This window comes from Atractosteus spatula, chromosome 16, assembly GCF_055471065.1.
Source record: "Atractosteus spatula isolate fAtrSpa1 chromosome 16, fAtrSpa1.hap1, whole genome shotgun sequence".
NCBI lineage: Eukaryota > Metazoa > Chordata > Actinopteri > Semionotiformes > Lepisosteidae > Atractosteus > Atractosteus spatula.
This window is the reverse complement of record NC_142721.1, coordinates 6,868,771-6,884,232: the sequence shown is the minus strand read 5'-3', so window position 1 is coordinate 6,884,232 and position 15,462 is coordinate 6,868,771. Positions and strand designations below refer to the sequence as shown.

Sequence of the window (15,462 nt, the reverse complement as noted above, 5' to 3'; positions counted from 1 at the left end):
CAGCTCAGTCAATTTTCTATTAACTAAAGTTTCTTTGATTTTAATAATTTATTTGTAGAGAAACCTAATTAAATTGGAGGTCTTATAATCCTATAAAATGGTTAGCAGGAGTGACATGATCTTAAACTCTAATTCACTTTTTTTGTAAGATACTAAAAGTTGTTAAACATCTTCCCTTTTTCTGTGAAATTAGACTATTGTCATATTAAATAATAATATGGCAAAAATTATAAGTGACATGAAGGAAACAATGCACAATAATTTTCAATTTCCCAAAGGGTTACGTATTTATACCACAAAGGTCCAAAACCATCATTAACACCATGCACATCATCACCATTATTTAGCCACGTCTAGTGCATATTGGCCAAATAGCGCCACATTTACATGAGAAAAGTGTCTCAGTTTAAATAATGGAAGACAATTCGTATCAGAGACACATTTATCACAGAACTATGGGAGCCAAAAAGCTTGCAGATATTAAACCATATTTACTATCTCCCCAATCAAACATGTTTTAAGTCACAAGATGTAACATAATAAATTCAGAAAACATTACACTACTATACTTTGAAAAATAAAAAATGCATCAGTTAAAAAAATACTTTAAAACATTTGTCCAATTGATAATACTGCTTAATTGTACATTACAAGGAAAATAGATAATACACCAAATCAGTTAGAAATAATACAAATATAGTATACATACATGTTTATGCACATGTTTATATTCATGTTCGGGTATATACAGTTCGCTGCATACTGTTCACAGAAAAAATATGTCAGAACTACTGAAAAAAAGGCCTTTTAAACAGCGTCAAGAGAAATGCAAATTCTGCAATCTCCCACTTTATTAAAAGTGCAATTGGATTTATGCAGAGTGCTAAGTGTAAAACAAAAAATAATTTTCAATGGAGAGCACTAACCTGGCAAAGAAAAGGCATTTGAGGAGTTCGGGACCTACGTGCTAAGAGTTTCCCGTATTCTTGTTGGTACATAGTCTGTATCACTAGCTCAAAGCTCGGTGGTTATCATTTATTCAGAGCTCGTGCTTTAAAGAACACACCGTTTTCTCCCTTTTGTCATGTAGTTTTATGCTCAGATTAAACTTGGCATCATGTTGTACTTGACATACATTGAAACCCTGTCATTCACTGCTCTGCGACAATATTAAATGTCATGTCCGTGTACATTTACAGAATAAAATAACAGCTTTCAGAGCTCTGAATAGTTGCTGCACATTACACTTAATGTAATATGTAGAAGACGAGTGCTGACTGTGGCTTGGTCTATTGTTAAATGACCTAGTTTTGTAGTGAATGTACAGGGCATTAGCAAAGTGCTGTCTTCTTCTTTAACGACTGAAGTAGGGATAGATACTTTGACTCCGCGTGATACAAATAATCTCTCCCCCTCGGATTCAACTGAAAGATACTAAAAGCAGACATGTAGAGTAACTGTGATTCCTTGGAACAAGCATTTGCTTTACTCCTGGGGTAAGAATTCAATCTCTGCCAATGGTGGACTGCTTTTATTTTATTTTCTAAGAATCCACAGAATATATGCAGGTGTGTTTTCATACAATACTTACAGTTCCCCTGCCATTCTCAGAGACATAGACAAACATACATTCATCCTTCAGGATTCTTGCTTGCCTGTCTGCTTGTTTGTTTTACCCTAGGTCTGATAAAGCTTTTAAGGTTTTGAGGCATCTCATTATACAGAGATAGTGCTCTCTGTAGGCAAAGTCTTCATCAGCCTTTTATATTGAGTCAATAGAAATCTTGCTGTGATTTTTTTTTATCTAGCCGTCACGATTTTAATTTTATTTAACACTGACCTTCAAAATTTCCTTCAGAAGGGAAAAAAACATACATTTAAGAGAAAAAAAACAATATAAAACCAGGTATGCATTAATTTTAAGGAATAAGAGCCTTATTAGCCTTACATATTTCTAAAATGCCATGTCCCACAAAACAGCTGCTGACAGAGAAAATAAATGAGTGCAAAAAACTTTTTGAAGTTACTAGACTTTGAATTCAATTTTCCAACTGCTCTCAGTGCTCCAGCATTTTATCTTTCATTTATTTTTCTAATGCAATAAATATTACACAGGAATAGAGGGGGAAATGTAATTTAACACTACGCTTCGAGGAACAATAATTATTTATGGACATATGACTGATTTTGATGTACAATCAACCACTACCTGCTCATGGCCTGTCATTAAAAGCTGACTATCTGAATGTGCTGCGCTAATTTAAGTGATTTCTAATTATGATATACAAGGCACCCTTTGCAGCGTGGATGTAGCTGTGTAAAGATGAGATGGAGTGTCCCCTGTTTCAGTGTGGGTTGCTAAATGTTAAATGTTACATGCCACAAAATTCATCACGCAGCCAGATTATCAGAGTTAATGAAAGAGCAGCCTGGTCTATGACAAATAGAGTGAAATATGATTATCTAGATCTCAGTCGCCTACTGCATGTCAAACCAACAAAAAAAAAACAACAGGAAAATACATACACTTTACCTTTGCCACATACTGGCGAATAGCTCCTTAGGTTTAGTTTAATCCACCCTATTTTTTACAAAATGCAGTGATTAAATATATTTTGTAAAACATTTAAAAATGTAATCTGCCACAAACACTCCATTAAGGGAACAGTGTTAAAGCTCTCCATTACACTATTAAATCCATCAGACAGCATCAGACAACTGGAAAGACAAACTCTCTTGAAATATTTCCTGTGAACCTTACAGCAGCATTTCTACCAGAAAATGATCGAAGTATCACTATGGGATCACTATAGGTTTAATAATTAGAAATTGTAAATACAGTGAAAAAATTTAAATATTTACAGTGAAGCAAATTTTTTTTTTTAAATTGTGCTCAATATGATGTATCTGTTCAAATATAACACAGGTAAACAGTTATATATCTCAACAATTCAAAATGAAAGATTTTTGTGTAGTCATAAATCTACACAGAAGAATGCTAATGAACATTGAACTGACTTCGGCCCCATTCTCTGTACTGCAGAATGAATTTCCATAAAATTTTATACACTATGTTTTATATACTTATTGGTTATAACCTGTATAATTTATATATGAGCATTAGAATTATACTTAAAATTACGGATGTAATTTATATGCATAACATGACAATTTTTTTGAAGGCTTGAAAATATTCAGTGAACTAATGTTCCTTTATAGCCCCTGCATCAAGTGCTGTGATAAATTAATGGCATTTTTATTATTTTATAGTCTCATTAAATTTTTACTGATCACTCTGCCACAGAAGAGCAATAAAGGACATTACAGTAACTGGGACAGAGGTATCAGCAGAAAGGAGATGTTTAAAATTGGTTTAGGGAAAAAGCTTGCTATTAATGTTATGTATAATGTGAATTAAATTTAGAAAACAGTGAAGTTGTTTTAGGTTCAGTCACCACAGTGAAACAGCAAGACTTTGCAACATTTTAGCGAACCAAAGTAGGCCTTTCACTGTGTTCAAGAGAGTGCCTATTCTGGTCCCAGAGCAGAAAGACAATATGTAAGATGTAATATTATACTGGGCTCTCCTCCCATCCAGAATAGCACTTTTGATTAGCAAGTGCCCATTCCCTCAAATGAGTTCAGCATGCAAGCTTCCATCCCACATCTAAAATTATAGCAATACACTAGAAACTGAAGTGGAAAAAGGCACCCACAATAATCCAATCCACTTTTTGTGTGCTTCAAATTTGGTTACAAATACATTTTGTTCAACTAAGAATGGTTGCACAGTGAAGTAATACCATATAAGCCAATGGCAGGCCTAAATGGAACTTATTAACTTTTTATCCAGAGCCAAAAAGAGCCAATGTCAGTGATTTAATGAAGGCTTTAATCACAGAAGCCACAGAACATGTGCCTGAGGACTGCTGTACAGCCCACAGGACATATTTTGGGCACCACGAGCAAAATGGCTTTCTGCATTGTACTGTTAGTATCCTGCATTTACGCATCACACTGTGGTTTCACAAAGATTTTCCTTATTTTTATAAATAGAAAGTCAAAAGCTATATAAGTAAAAAATGTTTGCAAAAAGATAAAGAATACTTGATCGCCTGATAAAGCATATTTGTTATCCTGTTCTGCATTCCATATACATCTATTTAACTCTCAGTTTTACCTCTTCTTGCTATATTACACAGAAGGTTGGTTCTTTGTAAGATACAGGCAAGTGAAGCGCTGGCAATAGTACAGACACAGCAGGTGTGGGTGGGCATCACAGAAACCACCAAGCTCCTAAAACTACAGAACAATAGCACAGTATGGCAAAAACATGATGAATCGAAACTACCAGTTCTAAAGATAAGGGAAAAAAAGCAAATGTGTAAATCCATTCATGAAAACTTCAAACAGGACATTTCTGTGTTAACACATAACACAAGTTATTTTTCCTTCAGTCCATAATGTTTAGAGGTTCACGTGGCAAGAGGCAATCACACAATGTGATTTTCTCGGTTATTGAAATGGTCTTCTCAAAGGACAAACAGCAAACATCTTCCTCATAGAAAGCTATGACTGTTTTTTTTTCCACTATCATTTTTATGGAACAGTGGCATAGGCAAGTACAACTCAAAAGGCAACAAAGAACAAAGAAAGTAATGTGAGCATTTTATTGCTTCTAAAAGGGAGTGTGATAAGTAACAAAACCCCCTAATGTTACTTCCTTACAGTTCTTTTCACTGATTAAATATTGTATTATATGCATTGTCTGTTGTTTATCATAATAACCAGGCTCTTCTTTGATTTTTGTAAATTAACATTTTTAAATTCTAGCGATTTAGAGCAATGCAAGTTGAAACTGAAATGATACATTGGCTCAAATTAGTCTGCGTGCCAGGTTTACAAAAATTGATTAGTGCCCCTGAAAGGTCAAATGTAAGAAAAGAACAGATTGACATGAAACTGTAAGTAGACTATCACACAAGAAAACAGAGTGAACAAGCTATTTTTTTATTCCAGGATGAGTTGTGTTGAGTATACTTGTAGTGGCTGCAATGTGTATTTCTACACCTGGTGCCAAAAAAAAAACTTGGAGCCACTGTATAAATGACCTTAGACCACTGAGCGAAACAAATACTCTGACTCAATACTCTCCATCCGTCAAACAATGTTTAAAGGCCACATGTGGACAGAGGGTTGTACTTTCAGCAATTTTGAGGTCCTACTGTTGGTTTCTGTAGCTTGTGCAATGCCAAATATAGAAATGACTGCACCTCAACAAAAAGTGTTACATCCATTTCTTCTTTTCATATGTTTTTAATCCTGTTGTAACCAATCACAATGTTATTTATAATTTTGCAACTCCCCAGTAGTTAAAGTTATGAAGCATTTAGTCTTAAGCACATCCAGTTGTGCGGTAAGCCAGTTAGTACTTTCATGCGGTCTCCAGCGCTTTTCTTCATAAACAGACTCCCTGTATAAAGTCAACGTTGATGGCAACAGCTAAAGAGATCTCAGTTTAACCCTTAACCCCATGGCTCCAAAGAAATCACACAAAAGAAATTAAACATGAATTCTCTATTCTTTGTTTTCGGAACTGCTGAACAGGACTCATTTATTTGCTCTGAAATATACTTACAACATCTTAGTTCAATTAAGACAGTAGACCAACTGTAAATATGAGGTATACCAGCTCTGGGCACCATGCCAGGATAGTAGCTATTTTTTCCCTTTAATGACATAGAATGCACCATCATCTTATATTAAAACCTGCTTTTAATGGTCTTAAGTAAGCTGTTTATTAAGATATACTGTATATACATTTTTTTGTATTTAAAGACATCTATACCAAATTAATATTAATTCTTCATTATTATCTTTCATCTTCATTAATCTTCATAACTGTCCCTTTTTATTATTTTTAAACTTAACATTTTGGGACTGCTACAATATGTTATGTGGTCAATGTAAACATCTGGACTATAGTTTAATTGTTCATATTTTTTAGCCATGTCTATTGTCATGTTAGGTGGCATACAATTGAAATATGAATGAATCCCACCTATTTTGTAACAATAAAAATATACAGTAACACACTGCCACATTGTTATTAATTTTGATGCAACTTGTAAAGTCTGAACCTTCTTTTTCCCTCCTGGATCACAGAACAAAATCAAAACACAAATGAAAGGGACCTCTCCACTTTCTATTGCTTGCCAATATAGTTTTCTAATTCTAAACAATCTTAAACCCAACATTAAGTCTCTCAGAAGCTGGTTCTACCAACCCCCCCCTCTCTTATACTAAGCAATTATAATACACATCTTAACGGCAGTCTCGTTTCAGTAAACTTTAGCAAACCAGTAGTCTTCATTTACTTATTGTAGCTTTTCCATTCAAGTGCACAGAAATAACATTGTATTTTTCCTGTTGTTTTCGGTTCTGTGAATCTGATGCTTAAAAGTAAAGCACAGGGACAACATCAATGTCTCAATAGCCAAATTTCTTTTGTAGCAATTCTCCTTTTTACACTGCAATTGTGGAAAATCTTGAGTTAGCTTGGCCAATCCATCCCTCCATCCCACATCTAAAATTATAGCAATACACCAGAAACCGAAGTGGAAAAAGGCACCCACAATAATTCTATCCACTTTTTGTTTTCATTTCTGTGAACCTGATGCTGAAAGCTTAAGCACAGGGACGACACTAAAGTCTGAATAGCCAAATTTATTTTGTAGAAATTCACATTTTTACACTGCAGTTTTGGAAAATCTAGAGTTATCTTGGCCAATAATGGGTTGTGGATCAGGCCTGATGGCTTTAAGGAAAACAGAAGACAGAGAGAGAGAGCAGTGGCATTGATTCAGACACTGTCTGGGACACACACGCACACATACTCATAGACACAGGCTATTTTTATTTCTTTGGCAGACATGAACAATTGGAGACAGCATTAATGTAAGCAATACTCAACAATGCCACTTGCTGGCCATGCACTGTGTCTGAGAGCAGAATATAATCAAATTTGGATGGCCAAGTCAAATGTATGCCAGGATTTACACTGTGGCCAAAAAGCCTAGGTTGGCAATTTTCAAGACAGCAGCAGAAAAGGAGCAGAAAATTGCTTCCAGGGCTGCAGACCAGACAAGATTATATTCAGGCTCTTTGTGAGGGCTGGCTTGAATAGAAGCTTCAGCATACTGGGAGAGCAATGTGTGTTTCCTCTATATCACAAGGTTGTGAGTGTGGATTAAGCACTGCCAGCAAGCAAAATCTGAATATCTTGATGGCCTTTGGCACGAATGCTAGAAAGTGAATAGTGCTCTCTTCAGTAATGTGCATGGTGGTGGTGGTGGGGGGGTGGTCTAGTCAGTTCAATAGGTTAATATACTGGCCTTTCACCCCTGTATTCCCATTTGGAGAATGTCAAGATTGAAATTAATTCAATCGCAAAAATTGGCCACTGGTGGACCGTAGCTCATCTCAAAAACAAAACAAGAACAGAAGCTACAACAGGAATAAGAATATTTGCAAGTAATAAAAAAATGAGGAATGTGATGAGTGTTGAGACCTACAGTAGCTGCCAATAAAGGCTGAGTCTTTTCATGGGAACTCTCAGCAGAGTACCCTCAGCATGCTGGCTTCAGTGTTTCTTCTAAGGATATCCACTCTTTGGCTTAAGGGTCAGAAGTCTGTAGCTGGCACATACAATGTCATGAACATTAGATCATTAGATAATTTTGGTTAACATCTTATTTTTCCTGTTTGGAATTAAGGATTCGATCTATACATTTGCTGCTCTTGCAATGTCAAATGCATGAGAATATGAAACCAAATAAAGTTTGGCTAATTCTAAAGCAGTAGAAAGCATAGCATATTCTGAGGTTAAAAATAAACAAATACTTAAGGACAATTTTTTTATTGCACACTCCTCCAAAAATATTTTTTCATTATTTTTGATGCATCTGTTCTGAAAAATATATCTCATTATATATCCAACACTAATGTTTTTATTACAGCTCAGTGTTTATTTTGTATATTTCAATCAAGCAAAATTCAAAATTGTAACTATAGAAAGACATCACACACCTATATTCTGTTTCTCTGCTTCTTCAGAAAGCTTACTGTGAGAAGTATATCCTGGTAAAGAAGGCATATAACAAGAACTGTAAATATATTCCAGGTCTAAATGCAAACAAACGTCCACATCAGAAGGTATAAATGATAAAGCACAGAAAAAGGAACCAAGGACTTTAGCATTTCAAGTGCTGGCATGTCCATTGTGCTTCAGTGCTGTACTTTTGTATTAAAAGATGAATTGATCCATCTATAAGCAGCACTTAGCCCCACTCACAGGCACGGTCATTACGCTCAGATAAATCAATATTTAATATCCCCTCCAACAGCCCTGGTAGATGATTTTAACCTCTCCTTAATCCCATTTAAGTTACCTTTGGAGAACCTTCGTGTAAGCTTTCACAGTGATAAACTTCCTAACAGCAGAGTCGGTGGTAGCTATTAAAGAACGCTGTATTTATGTCAGGTGAGGTGGTTTCTTGAAGAAATATCAATATTCTGAAACTGATCAAAGTGAAGCCTCTTATCTTGAACATTGAGCCTGTCAGGAAGTAACCAAGGCTGATGGTCATTGCATCTTCTTCTTTAATGTTTCAGCACAATGATACCTAAACTCTTGTGATGAGTAGTGAAAACCACGAGAACAGCATCCCAACACAGCTACTGTACTTTCACTCTTGAGTTTGCACGTACCACACCATAAAGCCATAATTTGAAAGAAGTGTTATTTTCTTTATTGGTCATTGTTGCTAATTTGTAATATAATATTATAAATATAGAAAAGGTGAAAATGAACATTGTGTTACAGTTTAAAGAAATATTGCCACTGTTATTGATGTGTGACCAGGAGGAACTCAAGATCTTACTGTATATGGTGCCTCAGCTACTCCTAATTACTATACAGTATAAGCATATCCTCCTATCACTCATACTCTGTTAAGAGATCTGAAAAAAAACCTTAGGACTAGTTGGTCCTCATATCTGTTTGGCAATGCTTTACCAAGAAATAAAACAAGTTTCAATAGCACTATTTTCATTATTTAACCGTGGGATGTGAAATTGCTCCTTCATGTTTAGTTACAGTAGAAACAAATACCTTAAGTTGTTTGAACTGATCAAGTACACTGTGAAGTTAATATGCAGCCAGTGGCCCAGATCTGTTTGAGCTACAGCAGTGAGTTGTGGAGACAAAACAGATGCCCGTGGAATGTTGAATTGAATAAGCTTGCACTGCTATATTTTAAAGACATCTTTCACATACTGTAGGGATCCTTTATTACAAACATGGAATCGCCGTCAGTTGTAAACACTCATTTTGCTGTTTCTGGCTCTGCATTGCCAAGAGGTTAATCAAGACCTGTGCACACGCTCTTGTAATGTGCCCATGGGTTACAGCTGTTTGTCACATTCATCATTTGACACACTGAGAGCCTTGAAGGAAACTTAGCAGCAATTAAAGGAGCAATAATGGGTCGCTCACTGGCAACACTGCAAGTGTACAGGTTTTCAAAAAAGGCCCAGGGGTCACTGTTGTGCTGCAGGTTAAGGGTCAGCTCAAACCCTGCCAAGCCTGGAGACACTCTGTCAACTGTGCAACCAGTAGGTTAATGCCATAGCTTTGGCTGAACTAGTGATTCTAGGATTTAGGGCTTACCCTGTGCTCCAGGTGAGGGCTCATTTTTGGATGAGACACTTGGGATTCCCTTGCCAAGGGATCCTTAGTGAGACAGATCAAATGAAAAAAAAGAGTTTCCCGTTTCATAAAAATAACAGAAATCCCTGCAATTAGACAACATTGTCCCTTCCCCCACATTTCTTTGCTCTTGTCATAGGTACTTGGAATTTAAAGCAGTCAAGTGAAGTACAGATTCAGCCCTCACTGCATTCTTCTGGGATTAACACTATCAAAGTGGCAAAATAATGTTTTCCTAGTTGGAAAGTGAGTTGAAATGAGGAGATGCAAATATCCAAAGATGACTGACATGAGACAAGGCATGACATGGATAACAGTTTTCCTGGAGATTATTCCTAAGGCAATTTCAAAACACAGCAGTGAAGTTTTTTCTAACTGATCATGTTCCTAATTATTATTTGTTATTCTTGTTCTTCAGCACTGTCAACACTAGGAGCTTTTACAGCCAGCTTCCAAGACAATTTTTGTGTTACTACATCAAAGATCAACACCAGAGACGTTTAAACCAAAAACAAAACATGTACTGCTTGCCCAAATTGAGCGGTTTAGCACTCCCTGACAAGACATGCACACCGTTTAAAAAACACAACAAAACCAAGAAAGAATTCCTATGGAGCACTATCTGATAACAACAATAAAAATGTAGGCGTGTTCTGCTTGTTTGAAACACTCCCTTAACTTATTGTTTTACAACAACATTCATGTCATGTCCCAGCATATTCTCTCATGCCTTGCTGACCACAAACCCACCCACAGCTTTGAAAGATTTAATAGCTAATCACATTTAAACAGCTAGGAGGTGAAGTGAAGTGCTTTTCAGTCCACACTTTGTTTTGTAAAGGGGGGCAGTGTTACTCCAGATATACAAAGACATACCAACAGGTACTATGAGGCTAATCTGCAAAAGACAAGGAAAGGACATTAAGAACTGCCCTGTAAAATTTACAACAAGATAGATGTACTCTTTGTCAAAAACAATAACTACAAAAAAAAGTTACAGATACAGATATTACAAATATAGACATTTTCGGAGAGTAGCTTGACTAGTTAATTCTGCTACTGAATCTATAAAAATACAATTAGATATGATTGGTTCAAGCATTTAACCAAAATTATTTATTTGGTAATAATTTTTATGAAGTAGATTCATAGATTCATACAGGTTAAAGGACATCATTCGGAAGACAAAACTGAAATCAACAAAAGGTGTGATGCTACAACATTGATCATGTGACAACATTATAACAACTGTGAAGACTTGCTGTAACCTACTATTCTGTATTCAGGTGTTAAAATAAAAAAACATGACACAAATGTAGAATAACTTTCTTTCCAATAAAAACTTATACCAGACTATCCGATTCTGAACTTTAACACAAGACTTTAGTAAATACATGAACTATCAGATGTCATTCAGGTAGGTTCTGGATAGTCTTTTCCAGGTTATAAAGAAACTAACCTAAAGATTACTGTTAATTCTAAATTACAAATGACATGATGGTTGTAGTTCTTTTTTAATATACATTGACCTACTTTTGGCTTTGGGTATCAGGTGATGAAATATTCATTAATGTAAGCTTTCAGCTCCTGCATGCTCCACACAGCCAACTGGCAATATGGCATCAAGTGCTTGGAAGATAGTATATTTTTTAGTTCTTGATTGACTAATTGATTGAAGATATTTTTAAAGGGAATCCCTGTGAGCATGTGTGCTCTTTTTACAAAGAGGCCCTGTCCCCATTCAGGAGATCAAGGAAACACTCTGGTGTGTTAACTGGGCAAAGACATCATAGTTAACCCATACAGGGTAGGGACTTAATGGAACTGCTTTTTTTCATTTCCTGTGATAAAGACACACACAAGGGCAGCTTCTTTGTAATTAATGCAAAGGATGGCTTTATGCTGTCAGGAGGAAGTTATTTTGTCAAATGGGTTCTTTTGACATTTATAAAACAAGAACAATATTACAAACAAATCCGATGATAAAAAGGTATTTCTTTTTGCTTACAGGACAAAAGGGTAAGGCCTGTACTAAGCTGAAATTTATATCCTCAAAAATGTGTGCAAAGATATTTTATTAAATTTACACTCCCTGCTGGTTTACGTTTTGTTCAGGGGCCATTCCAAGACCTACAGTATAAAAGCTTGAGAAAAGTATGCTGTGTGAGGCTGGTTCAGATACATTTGGTTATTTTCACCAGTGAGTGAATTATTAAATATCTCCATGTTCTAAAACAAGAGTACTTCAGAAAATGTGCTTCACTTAGGTTTTAAAATAATATTGAACACAAGAGCCAAAACAGATTACAAGGTTAAAATGGATTAGGTCTAGGGGGCAGGACCTGCTTACTCAATGCAATATCTCAGCATTTAGAGTACTAATTTTCACCTGTCTTGTAATACCTGTAATTACTACTGTTCAGAGTCTCTCCTGGATTGTGGTAATATAATAATTTGTTTAACTGAAACCCAGGTTTAGAATTACAGTCACAGCATTTCAATTATTTACTCCTAGATGGTGGGATTAATTCATTGTTTATCATGTCAATAAAGAACAATAAGAAATTGGCATCTGAGGAGCTAAACTTTTCATCCACACAATAAGTATTTTTAACATAAAGACTTCTAAAGGATAGAACACTAAATACTGAAGAATACTATTAACAGACTAACTGTTTTTAAGAGATCACATTTTTGTCTTTCTTAAGTATTTATGCATAGAAACAAGAATGCATGTAAATGGGCTGCTATAATTTGCAACACTAAAAACAGAATCCTACATATGGGAGGAATCATGGAGAAATATTAGGAAAGACAAAAGCACAATACTTTGCACTAAAACACATATATCCCACAGTGTGGGACAGTGTGCACCAGTGAATGTGTTGTTGCTCTGTGCAGTGTGGGACAGTGTGCACCAGTGAACATGTTGTTCAATGTGTTTCTGCTCTGTGCCACGTCTCCTGACTCAGTGTGTCCTGCTGTCAGATATTCCATCTAGCCCGAACTGCACTGCCCTAAATGGAGACCAGGAATATGGGACTGTGTGCACCACTGAATGTGTTTCAGTTATGTAAGCGTGTTACTGCTCTGTGCTGGGTCGGAGAATGGGAGAGTGGAGCGAGCGAGTACCTCTCCTGCGTAGGGTGCGACAGATTAGGTATGCGGGTATGTGTCTGCACTGTGTAAGTGTGAACGCGTTGTAGTTCTGTCAACCTACCTTGTCATTTCTGCAATTGTTCAGGCCCATGTTGTTCAGGGAGGCCAATTTCCCATCCAGCCCCTGCTGGTGGTGCTGCAGCTGCTCCCGCTGGATCTGCTCCCTCATCTTACGGGCCTCCTGAATAGCTTTCATCACAGCGTCCTGGTCTCCAAACAGGGCCGTGGAGTTCAGGCTGGACAGGATATCTGAAAGCAGAACTCTTAAGAGTCAGGAGGCAGCTTTCCCTGAACCTACTCCCCATCCCTGATGCTGGCAAGACATTTCTACATGACATGTACAGTATGTGGAACCTAGGATTCTCATAGAAATTTAGACCCGTGAGAGCCAGGACTAGCATTCTGCCTTCCACTCGAAAGACTGTAGAGCATACAAACTAATGCCTTGTGAAGTATTTCAGAGGTATAGTACATACAAAATGAAACCTTAGTGTAAAAGCAGTATAACACAGAAACCCGCCATCTTTCAGATAATGTGCGGCAAAGTTTGTTTGTTTTTTTTGCAAGCCAGTAATCTCGGTGTTGCCCTTTTCTTCTAATTAGCAGATCAAAGAGAGGTAAGGTGGAGTGGCTGTCAGAAAAATGAAAATAGCATGACTGTTTTCAAAGCCTAACTCTAAATGGTACAGGGAAATAATGCATTTAACCAAATGAAATTGTTCTAGTGTAATGAATGGTTTTGAATTCCACTTAATAACAGAAAGCAGTGGCTAAGTAAACAGGATCAGTGTGAATGAGACAATAATCTGGCACTTCAAAATAAAAGCAAATTTAACAGTATCTGTTGCACCATCTTTACTGCTGTTACACAGGGATTTGGTTGAGATTTCATTTGCATTAACTTCTCACTACAATTTGTCACGTATACATTTTCAAACTAATTTATTTTCACTTCAAAATGAAGGGTACAAGATGCATTCTGCTGTAAGGACATTGGTCACAAACACAATAGAGAAAGACTTTTAACTCCCAGCAGTGTAAGGTGCAATGTTAACATGTTAGTCAAGCTGTTCCTACAGTTTTTTTCTAATTGTTAGAGCGTGCAAATTTTTCTAAAGCTTCTCTAAATAATGTTGAAAGAACTGCACAGACAGTAGGTGAAGTATAAAATTACATCTAGAAATTAGCTTCTGGAAACACAATGTCATTCTATAAATGTAAATAAGTGTTCTCATGAGGGTTTTTTTTTGCTTGTATTTTAAGCAGTGTGAGGCAAAATAACCGTGCCATTCCAAAACACAATAGCAGAAAAAACCCTGAAATCCTTGATGATTTTTTTTTGCAATGCTCAGTTATGGAGCATATGATTGCTTTTTGTGCATAAACCCACATCATTTCTTGAATGAATTGTCCTTCACTTATGTCAGAGAGTGACAGCTGTTTTTGATCAAGCAACTCTTCATTTTTGGGGAGACTGAGGTGTAACCTTCAACACTTTAGAGAAAGATAAGCAACAGCATGCTGTGATTTCTGCAAGCAACACAGAAGCTAGTGAAATCTAATATAGTATTACAATATAGTACACATCAAATAAATGATGCTTAGCATGGTACTGTAGGTGATTAGAAAACTAACAAAGCTATAACTACTTTTCTCAATGCACTCATTTATTTCAATAAGCGCTTATATAACTTCAGCTTAATGAAAGAATTGCCCATTTCCTGTAGAACAATTTGCATAGAAATAAGGACCTCTGAAAAATGAATGCCTCCCAGCTACTGCATCCTCAGGTGCAAATACTGCCAGGCTGGCATGTGTATCGGTGGTTCTGGAATTCCCTTACCTAGAGAAGATCCTCTCCCGAGATTTCCTCCAAGGGGGCTGGGGATACCACTCTTGGCAGGCAGGCTGCTGGGACTGGTTTTGCTCACTGGGAACATGCTGTGCGTGGGGGACGTTGGAGACTTGACAGGTTCAGCTGTCTTGGGCCGGGCTGAGAGATTGAGCGGCTGTGTTCCCTCATCCTGCAGGGCACAAATGTTAATAAAAGGAGAAATGTTAATGCAGCAAATTATCACATAGCAAGATCCTGTTACAGCATATTAACATCCAAGACAATGCTGCCTGGCAATAATAAAAAGAGGCTAATTAGCCAACTCTTCTAATATTTAGCTGAAGGAGGCTTCATTAATTTCCAGCATCACACCATTATCTATATCGACAGAGCAGTCGTGTTCTTTTGTTTTTCTAAATTAAAGCAGGAACCAGTTCAACTTAATCTGCTTTCCTCAAGTCTGTTTGCAGGTAACCTAAAGCATTTTCAAATCAAGTTTGTTTCCACATTCTGTGACTAATAACTAATAACATCATTAGGGACCTTTCTGAGATAAACAAGACAGTCTGCGAGCATTTCACACACACTGCAAAGGAATATCGTTTCCAGAATGGCTGAGCTGCAGCAGTATGGTCCACTACAGATTTTGAGTACTCTATCTAGTACCTATCTATCTAGATAGGAAGGGTATGAAAAAAAC

At 36.6% G+C, this 15,462-nt stretch overlaps 1 protein-coding gene across 16 annotated transcripts in view; it reads right to left on the bottom strand.

Annotated features, from left to right (window-relative positions):
• Nucleotides 1-15,462, bottom strand: part of sox6 (SRY-box transcription factor 6) — a 200,495-nt gene that overhangs the window by 19,179 nt on the left and 165,854 nt on the right. For all 16 annotated transcript variants that reach the window (XM_088934650.1, XM_088934660.1, XM_088934653.1 and 13 more), the window contains 2 exons: nucleotides 14,772-14,952; nucleotides 12,990-13,177 (listed from right to left, as the gene is read on the bottom strand). In XM_088934650.1, coding sequence (XP_088790776.1) covers nucleotides 12,990-13,177; nucleotides 14,772-14,952 — 369 coding nt within the window. The remainder of the gene's footprint in view (nucleotides 1-12,989; nucleotides 13,178-14,771; nucleotides 14,953-15,462) is intronic.